General features: G+C 41.7%; 1 protein-coding gene across 5 annotated transcripts in view; it reads left to right on the forward strand.

Annotated features, from left to right (window-relative positions):
• The window catches only part of helz2a (helicase with zinc finger 2a), a 223,040-nt gene extending 213,104 nt beyond the window's left edge, over nt 1-9,936 (forward strand). For all 5 annotated transcript variants that reach the window (XM_070895983.1, XM_070895982.1, XM_070895988.1 and 2 more), the window contains one exon: nt 6,267-9,936. In XM_070895983.1, the coding sequence (XP_070752084.1) occupies nt 6,267-6,373 (107 nt within the window). In that variant the 3' untranslated portion in view covers nt 6,374-9,936. The remainder of the gene's footprint in view (nt 1-6,266) is intronic.
• The last annotated feature ends 370 nt before the right edge of the window (nt 9,937-10,306 follow it).

A 10,306-nucleotide genomic window follows, 5' to 3' on the forward strand; every position in this document is an offset into this window, starting at 1 on the left:
CCAAGACCTTGTATAACTGCAGTAAGACCTCCCTGCTCCTGTACTCAAATCCCCTAGCTATGAAGGCCAACATACCATTTGCCTTCTTCGTTGCCTGCTTTACCTCTATGCCACCTCTTAATGATTGATGAACCATGACACCCAGTTCTCGTTGCACCTCCCCTTTTCCTAATCTGCTGCCATTCAGATTGTTATTTATCTGTAAAGCATGCACTCCCATGTTCCGCCACCAGGGAGCTCATTGCCTGAAGTCCCAAGGGATCCCAGCATCCCTTGGGAGCACTCTATATATGCCGGCCCCTAAGGCCTGTTCCTCACTCTGGAGTGTCTTATTGAAGACTGAGGTCACTGTTACTTTAACCTCCATGTGTGCAGCCTCATCTGTGTTAGGAACACAATACAGATAATAATCTGTCTTCGCGTTTTTGTCCTCAAAATGGATAACCTCACATTTATCCACATTATACTGCATCTGCCATGCATTTTCCCACTCACCTAACCTGGCCAAGTCACCCTGCAGCCTCTTAGCCTCCCCCTCACAGCTCACACCACCACCCAGTTTAGTGTCATCTGCAAACTTGGAGATATTACACTCTATTCCTTCATCTAAATCATTGATGTATATTGTAAAGAGCTGGGGTCCCAGCACTGAGCCCTGTGGCACTCCACTAGTCACTGCCTGCCATTCTGAAAAGGACCCGTTTATCCCGACTCTCTGCTTCCTGTCTGCCAACCAGTTCTCTATCCATGTCATTACCCCCAATACCATGTGCTTTGATTTTGCACACCAATCTCTTGTGCGGGACCTTATCAAAAGCCTTTTGAAAGTCCAAATACACCACATCCACTGGTTCTCCCTTGTCCACTCTACTAGTTACATCCTCAAAAAATTCCAGAAGATTTGTCAAGCATGATTTCCCTTTCATAAATCCATGCTGACTTGGTCCGATCCTGTCACTGCTTTCCAAATGCGCTGCTATTTCATCCTTAATAATTGATTCCAACATTTTCCCCACTACTGATGCCAGGCTAACTGGTCTTTAATTACCCGCTTTCTCTCTCCCTCCCCTTTTAAAAAGTGGTGTTACATTAGCTAACCTCCAGTCCATAGGAACTGATCCAGAATCGATAGACTGTTGGAGAATGATCACCAATGCATCCACTATTTCTAGGGCCACTTCCTTAAGTACTCTGGGATGCAGACTATCAGGCCCCGGGGATTTATCGGCCTTCAATCCCATCAATTTCCTTAACACAATTTCCTGCCTAATAAGGATATCCTTCAGTTCCTCCTTCTCACTAGACCTTCGGTCCCCTCGTACTTCCGGAAGGTTATTTGTGTCTTCCTTCGTGAAGACAGAACCAAAGTAGTTGTTCAATTGGTCTGCCATTTCTTTGTTCCCCATTATAAATTTACCTGAATCTGACTGCAAGGGACGTTTGTCTTCGCTAATCTTTTTCTCTTCACATATCTATAGAAGCTTTTGCAGTCAGTTTTTATGTTCTCTGTAAGCTTCTTCTTGTACTCTATTTTCCTTCTCTTAATTAAACCCTTTGTCCTCCTCTGCTGAATTCTAAATTTCTCCCAGTCCTCAGGTTTGCTGCTTTTTCTGGCCAATTTATATGCCTCTTCCTTGGATTTAACACTATCCTTAATTTCCTTCGTTAGCCACGGTTGAGCCACCTTCCCAGTTTTATTTTTACTCCAGACAGGGATGTCCAATGCTGAAGTTCATCCATGTGATCTTTAAATGTTTGCCATTGCCTATCCACCGTCAACCCTTTAAGTATCATTTGCCAGTCTATCCTAGCCAATTCACGTCTCAAACCATCGAAGTTACCTTTCCTTAAGTTCAGGACGTTAATTTCTGAATTAACTGTGTCATTCTCTATCTTAATAAAGAACTCTACCATGTTATGGTCACTTTTCCCCAAGGGGTCTCGCACAACAAGATTGCTAATTAGTCCTTTCTCATTACATATTACCCAGTCTAGGATGGCCAGCTCCCTAGTTGGTTCCTCGACATATTGGAACTCGAGGATAACTTGTTTACACTCCAAAAGTGAGTTCTCAGGTGACTATACAGTACAATACGAGAATTACAGTCTCTGTCACAGGCGGGGCAGACAGTGGTTGAGGGAAAGAGTGGGCGGGGAGTCTGGTTTGCCGCACGTTCCTTCCGCTGCCTGTGCTTGTTTTATGTATGCTCTCGCTTAATACTGCAAATGCAGAGACTTGAGTAGCTATGCTGTCAGTCATCTTGGCCCAGGTTTAGTTTGAGACAGCGACTTAACGGAGAAAGATTTTTTTTTAAATGCTACATTTTATTAACTATAAAATATGTCTTGATAGTTTATTATTTTTGTTTTAATTTGGTGAATTGTGATTGTACAAAAGCATTCAATAAGGCAATGGATCTTATTTTTGTAGTTAACTATTGCCTTTGAACATTAACTAGGAGAAAGTGATTAGACCCGTATAATATAATCAGGGAATTCCATGCATATGTTGAAGAATAGACTTTGAGCCATTTGTGATCATCAATGAACACCAAGTTTAGATTAAATTATTTATGTTCTATAGACTCAGAACTGGCTAATCAAGGGTTTGCAGCAATTTATTTGTATCATAGTAATCTGCATATTCAAATTTTAAAATGTTTCTGTCATACAATAGAATAAAATAATTGTCCTAAAATTCCACCATGGCAAGTTCCTCACGCTGTTGTTTTACATAGAAACATAGAAACATAGAAAATAGGTGCAGGAGTAGGCCATTCAGCCCTTCTAGCCTGCACCGCCATTCAATGAGTTCATGGCTGAACATGCAACTTCAGTACCCCCTTCCTGCTTTCTCGCCATACCCCTTGATCCCCCTAGTAGTAAGGACTTCATCTAACTCCCTTTTGAATATATTTAGTGAATTGGCCTCAACTACTTTCTGTGGTAGAGAATTCCACAGGTTCACCACTCTCTGGGTGAAGAAGTTTCTCCTCATCTCGGTCCTAAATGGCTTACCCTTGATCCTTAGACTGTGACCCCTGGTTCTGGACTTCCCCAACATTGGGAACATTCTTCCTGCATCTAACCTGTCTAAACCTGTCAGAATTTTAAACGTTTCTATGAGGTCCCCTCTCATTCTTCTGAAATCCAGTGAATACAAGCCCAGTTGATCCAGTCTTTCTTGATAGGTCAGTCCCACCATCCCGGGAATCAGTCTGGTGAATCTTCGCTGCACTCCCTCAATAGCAAGAATGTCCTTCCTCAAGTTAGGAGACCAAAACTGTACACAATACTCCAGGTGTGGCCTCACCAAGGCCCTGTACAACTGTAGCAACACCTCCCTGCCCCTGTACTCAAATCCCCTCGCTATGAAGGCCAACATGCCATTTGCTTTCTTAACCGCCTGCTGTACCTGCTTGCCAACCTTCAATGACTGACGTACCATGACACCCAGGTCTCGTTGCACCTCCCCTTTTCCTAATCTGTCACCATTCAGATAATAGTCTGTCTCTCTTTTTACCACCAAAGTGGATAACCTCACATTTATCCACATTATACTTCATCTGCCATGCATTTGCCCACTCACCTAACCTATCCAAGTCACTCTGCAGCCTAATAGCATCCTCCTCGCAGCTCACACTGCCACCCAACTTAGTGTCATCCGCAAATTTGGAGATACTACATTTAATCCCCTCGTCTAAATCGTTAATGTACAATGTAAACAACTGGGGCCCCAGCACAGAACCTTGCGGTACCCCACTAGTCACTGCCTGCCATTCTGAAAAGTACCCATTTACTCCTACTCTTTGCTTCCTGTCTGACAACCAGTTCTCAATCCACGTCAGCACACTATCCCCAATCCCATGTGCTTTGACTTTGCACATTAATCTCTTGTGTGGGACCATGTCGAAAGCCTTCTGAAAGTCCAAATATACCACATCAACTGGTTCACCCATGTCCGCTTTACTGGAAGCATCCTCAAAAAATTCCAGAAGATTTGTCAAGCATGATTTTCCTTTCACAAATCCATGCTGACTTGGACCTATCATGTCACCTTTTTCCAAATGCGCTGCTATGACATCCTTAATAATTGATTCCATCATTTTACCCACTACTGAGGTCAGGCTGACCGGTCTATAATTCCCTGTTTTCTCGCTCCCTCCTTTTTTAAAAAGTGGGGTTACATTGGCTACCCTCCACTCCATAGGAACTGATCCAGAGTCAATGGAATGTTGGAAAATGACTGTCAATGCATCCGCTATTTCCAAGGCCACCTCCTTAAGTACTCTGGGATGCAGTCCATCAGGCCCTGGGGATTTATCGGCCTTCAATCCCATCAATTTCCCCAACACCATTTCCCGACTAATAAGGATTTCCCTCAGTTCCTCCTCCTTACTAGACTCTCTGACCCCTTTTATATCCGGAAGGTTGTTTGTGTCCTCCTTAGTGAATACCGAACCAAAGTACTTGTTCAATTGGTTTGCCATTTCTTTGTCCCCGTTATGACTTCCCCTGATTCTGACTGCAGGGGACCTACGTTTGTCTTTACTAACCTTTTTCTCTTTACATATCTATAGAAACTTTTGCAATCCACCTTAATGTTCCCTGCAAGCTTCTTCTCGTACTCCATTTTTCCTGCCCTAATCAAACCCTTTGTCCTCCTCTGCTGAGTTCTAAATTTCTCCCAGTCCCCGGGTTCGCTGCTATTTCTGGCCAATTTGTATGCCACTTCCTTGGCTTTAATACTATCCCTGATTTCCCTTGATAGCCACGGTTGAGCCACCTTCCCTTTTTTATTTTTACGCCAGACAGGAATGTACAATTTTAGTGTAACCAGCAGCGGCTTCTCCTCCTGTTCCTGCACCGTTACCTCCAGAATCCCCCAAGCGTATGTCCTCGGCCCTCTCATCTTCCTCATCTACATGTTTAACCTTGGCGACATCAACTTCAGATGGGGTAATCTACTGTATGTATGCTGAAGAAACCCCGCTCTACCTCTTCACCACTTATCGCGACCCCTCCATTGTCTCTGAGCTGTTGGACTGCTTATCTGATGTTCAGTATTTGCTGAGCCACAATTTCCTTCTGTTAAACATTGTGAAGACCAAAGCCATCATCTTTGTCCCCACCACAACTTCAGTGGGTCTGAAATTGCCCTCAATTGGGAAATTGGGGAGGGCACTTCGATTTATCCGGAAATTTACCGCCCAGCGGGAGTCAGAGGGAAGAGCCTGAAAATTCGGCTCATTAACTCTGACACCACCTCCCAGCATTTTGGGGCAATGTTTGAGGGGGTGTAGGGGCGGGTTCGGGTCAGGAGCAGGCGGGGGTGGGGTGGTGTCCATCACTACCAAGCTGACCATGTCAGCGCGGTGAGATGAGATCTGCACGACGCGGACATGTCACGTCTCGCTGATGCGTCGCAACGTTACTACTAGGGGGATCAAGGGGTATGTCGAGAAAGCAGGAATGGGGTACTGAAGTTGCAATGTTCAGCCCTGAACTCATTGAATGGCGGTGTAGGCTCGAAGCGCCAAATGGCCTACTTCTGCACCTATTTTCTATGTTTCTATGTTTCTATGTTCCTCCCCTTCACTTAAAGGGGAGGGCGCTGCGATGTCTAGTAAGGCATCAGTGGAGCCCACTGGGCCACCAAGGAGGGGTTTGGCCGGGCCGGCGGCCGACATTGTTGGGCCAACAAGGAGTCGGCCGACAATTAAAACAAAATGGCGGCCGCGGCAGTGCGCCCTCCCCTTTAAGCGCGGCTGCACCGCCCAGCCACTGGCAACTCCCCACCACGCGAAGCTGTCGGGGGCATCGACCGGCAGCACCAGCGCTCCCGCGGGGCAATTTCCCCCGTGGGACAGAGGTAAGGGGTCAGCATGCTGGGAGGTGTGGAAACCTGGACTCGGCGGAACCCATTCCCGCCAGCCCGGCCAGGTGGTAGAATGGCCTGCCCCCGGGTAGAATGGCCTTATCTTAAAGGGCCTTAAAGAAGGAGCCGATTTTCCCCTTATTGACTTTGCCACCGATTCCCTCCATCTCCGCAGTCTCTGTCTCGGGCTGAACAGACTGTTCGCAGCTTGGCATTTTATTTGACCCTGAGCAGAGCTTTCGACCTTACAGACTCTCGTCACAAAGCTTATTTCCAGCTTCGTAACTGCACCCAGTTAGGAAAGACTTTGATTAATGCATTAATTACTAATATTGCGCGCCTCAATAATTTAAATCAGCATTTATCTTATCTTTTCCTGTTCCTCTAGGAAATGAGCATTTATTGAGCTGCAGTAATCTCTGGAAGGATCTGCTGGGACATTACAGGAAGCGGAATTGTTCGGTGAATGCTGAAGAGATTACTGTGAGGAGATAGTTGGGGTGTATCTTGCAGCGAACCCAGGATTTTCCAGATTGCTGTTTTGAATATATTTGAAAAAGATGCAAACTAGCTTTAGGATCCCAGGTCCAGACTTGTAACAAGCTTTGATGCCACTTCATCTGATTCCAGCATCACTACTGAAAGTGATTCTTTGTTTAAACAGTTGTCTATTCATTAACCCCCGTTCTCTTGAAGCAAATGTGAAAGAGTCAAAGAGAGATATATTGAATTATAACATTTGATGATGCATTACACTTTTAGTCTATTAAATTATGTACTGCATATTATCCCCTAAATCCAAAATGAGAGTATTTTTATAATGTAGATTCTAGTTTATAAAAAAAACTTGTAAGTAAGGCAGACATTGTGAATCCATTTTTTTTAATTCTGAAGCAAATTCAGCACTTTCTGCTTAGAATTGATCATAATAACTCATGTTTGAAATAATTAACTACTTTCCTAGCTTTTTAAAGTCTTTAGAACTGTCCACATTTTAAATGTTTTTGGACCAAAAAATGGCAGTGTTATACTTGCCACTAGATAATTAGAAGGGAAATATATTTTAATCATGTCTATTTTGAAAACGGAAACCACTTTTCATTTTAACCTTTTTAAAGAACACTTTTAACTAAAAGCTATTTCTATCAAATGAAATTGATCAGCTTTTTCTTTTTGTTTCACGTTTTACTTTCACTGTGCCATTTAGCGAATGGATTTTCAGGTTAGTAGCGTCTAGATCCATCCCATCCCAATCTGGCAATGGTATTTTCTATGAAAGTTTTAAAAATTAAATATGAAGTAATTAGAACTAGTAAAAAGAGATCCTCAGGAATGGGAAATGATACTGTGGGTTTGCTGATCGAGAACCTGACGGTACGAGAATTTTCCTCTTAAGAGTCAGTCCATCTGTTGATATAATGCTACAATAATGGTCTTCTGCTACTGAGATGTTTAAAGAACTATGTAACAGTAGGGATCCCTATTATCACAAAACTGCTGTGAAATGAGTAGACAGCTGGTCCCACAGATCTTGCAGTGATGTTTTCTGTAAGCCAGACATTCATTTTGCCCAGAGGAAGTTCATAACTTTTGAGTTTTTCACCATTTAATGCGCATGCAAATATTTCCCATTTTATTTACTCCATCAGCTGACATCTATAAGACCTCCTACTACATTTGAAAAGGGCCAAGATAGATTGGTCTATGGACACAATTACATTTCTCATTGTTCAGCATATACAGTAAAAGCCTCTCCATGATAACCTCCAGTGGTGAGCAACACATTTCTTTTATCCAAATATTATCTAATTCAATACTCTTGAATGTCTGGGGAATAAACTGGAGCCTGAGCAATTCATTCCTCAGATATGCCCATTAGTGAGCTTCTGTTGTAGAACAAGTGCCATGTTGATTAGTAAAACCAAGCCAGTTTCCCCACAATCCCCAGGGAGAATCTCTACTTTCCTAGTGCAATCCACCTCTTTGAATCTACAACCACAGAAAAGTGGATACTATGATATTCAGGTTATCCTGGCTAAATGAAGCCTTAGTTTAGAAACTATTTTTAGGACTACAAGTAAAATATAGCATCATCAATAGGGGTTTTATAATGACCTGTGTTTTTACTATGTATACATTACTAAGACTGCAAGTGACACTGAGCCTCATAAGATGCAATTTTTATTTTTAAGAAATAAAATTGTCTTATATTTAATGAAGTAAATTTTTCAAAGGAAATGAATATTTTTAGTTATTTGCTTATGACGAAAGCTTAGATTTGTGCTATTATTACTTTGGTAAAATTCTTTATCCAATGCATTTATATAGCTTCCTTTTTTTACATTGAGAGTTTTTCCACTTCCCCTACTGATCCTTCTGCAATTGGAAAAGTGGGCAGATATGGGCCGTAGGCTTCTCTGCGATGGACAGCAGTCTCGTTCCTGAACTAGACCACAGACTACCTACGCATAGGCAGAATGCCTCATGACCATATAGTGCTCCATGAAGATTCCCAACTCAAATCTGACCAAGCGAGCAGGTTTGAGTCACGGACAGCCCTGGGGCTCAGCCCGATGACATTCTTGTCCTCAGCCACCAGAACTATTGGACAACCTTCCTAATGTGTACTGTACATTAATTGTCAGTAAGCGTACTAAGGCCAAAAATGTTATGAAAATTAACATACAAAAGCTTAACACATTTGGATCACTTTCCTTTGGCCTCTATTTAAACAGACATTAACCCATTGATTTTAAAGCTTGAGTGTGTAGACTAATGAGTTATTTTTTATTATTATGTGCATTTTTCTGACGTTGTATTTTTGGATCCCTATTACTGGATCCAGCCAGTTGTGGCAGTGGTTTCTCCACAGCTTGGTTAATGCGGCTCTGTCAATGGGGGGCAATCTTCTCCTGCAGAGATTGTCTTCTTCACATGATAACGGAGTATTGCACTGCTAGAATGTAAGAATGGAGGAATCAGAAAAGGTCATCTAACCCCACCTGGGTCATTTCATCATCCAAGTCCTGATTCAGGATCCAGGCTAATCATTTTTCTTTCCTACCAGAAACGCATACACTTTGCTCAATCAGCATTTGATCCAGTCCTCTTTACAATACTTCAGCTGAACCAGCACCAGTGCACTAGGGGGCAGTGTCACAATGAAGATAGTCCTTCATTTAAATTTAATCTGTGTGTTTTTTTAACTTGTATCCTTTGCTTATGTTCTGGTTTTGTATACAATACCTCACCATAATCACATTAATTCAGTTATTTATTTAAAAACTTGGATAATTTTACCACATCACTTTTTCTGAAGTGCTTCATTCTGGAGCAGACCTGAGAACTAGCAAACTCGTTCATTGAGGGTCTTCTGATGCAGGATAGCTTCTCCAGCCTTGCCTACATTTTGGACGTTTGATTGAGTGACAGCTCCATGTGTTGTCTCTGTTCCACATCATTCGACTCTGGAGCACTGAGATACAATAATGCCTGCTTTCTTTTTTAAGTGTTTGTAATACAAAATGCAAATCAAAGCACAACAGTTAAGAGCCTTTATAATAAACTGAGACCAAAAATGATTATTTTTGTTTGTTCTTTGTTTTTATGGTAATTCATTGTTTTTAAAGTAAGTTTTGAAAAAAAACAAAAGAGAGTATTACAACTAGCTTATGTTTTATGGATTGATGTGATTTAGAGCTGGTATCTTTTTATTTTTCTCAGTGTACTTGTTGAGTATTAGTAATAAATTGCTGGACATTAATCTTGTTATGTTGTTGTATGTTTTTGTATGGAAACAGAAATGCTTGCATATACGGGTACAATATGTATTCTTGCATGTCTAGCATGTGAGGCCTGAGTAACCTCGTGCAGATTGTGATGAATTGAATTCCTGAATGTATCACTGTTTTGTAGGGCTGCCCTCTTATTATACTGAAGTTTTAATAATAATAAAATCAATTATCATTTTTTAAACATTGTTGTAGCCATAGCAGATTCTTGCTATGAAAATATCAATTTTGGGTGTTTGAATATAATTTTTTACATTTAATAAAGAATAAGTAGAGAAAGATGTATTCCAATGCATATTCTTTTAGACATTGCTTCACTGACCTTAACCAGAACTCTCTGCATTCACATTTCTTTTTTACTTGAAACACTAATTAGCTATAATTGACAACACAGCGTTTCACAGCGGGGGAAATAAAAATGATGTAACATACTACACAAATATAATTCCTGGTCGGTACCTCATGCTTTTTTCTCTAGTCACTACACTAAAGTCATTATATACAGTACATAGATCTCCTTTTGAAATTCTCCATGTGTATTCCCCACTCTTGGCAGTATTTTCCTTCTGGTATAAACAATGACAAAAAAAGAGTGTGTAATCTGGGCAGAAATTCTGTTACTCTAAATTCCCCGAAC

The sequence above is a fragment of the Pristiophorus japonicus genome, chromosome 12, assembly GCF_044704955.1.
Source record: "Pristiophorus japonicus isolate sPriJap1 chromosome 12, sPriJap1.hap1, whole genome shotgun sequence".
NCBI lineage: Eukaryota > Metazoa > Chordata > Chondrichthyes > Pristiophoridae > Pristiophorus > Pristiophorus japonicus.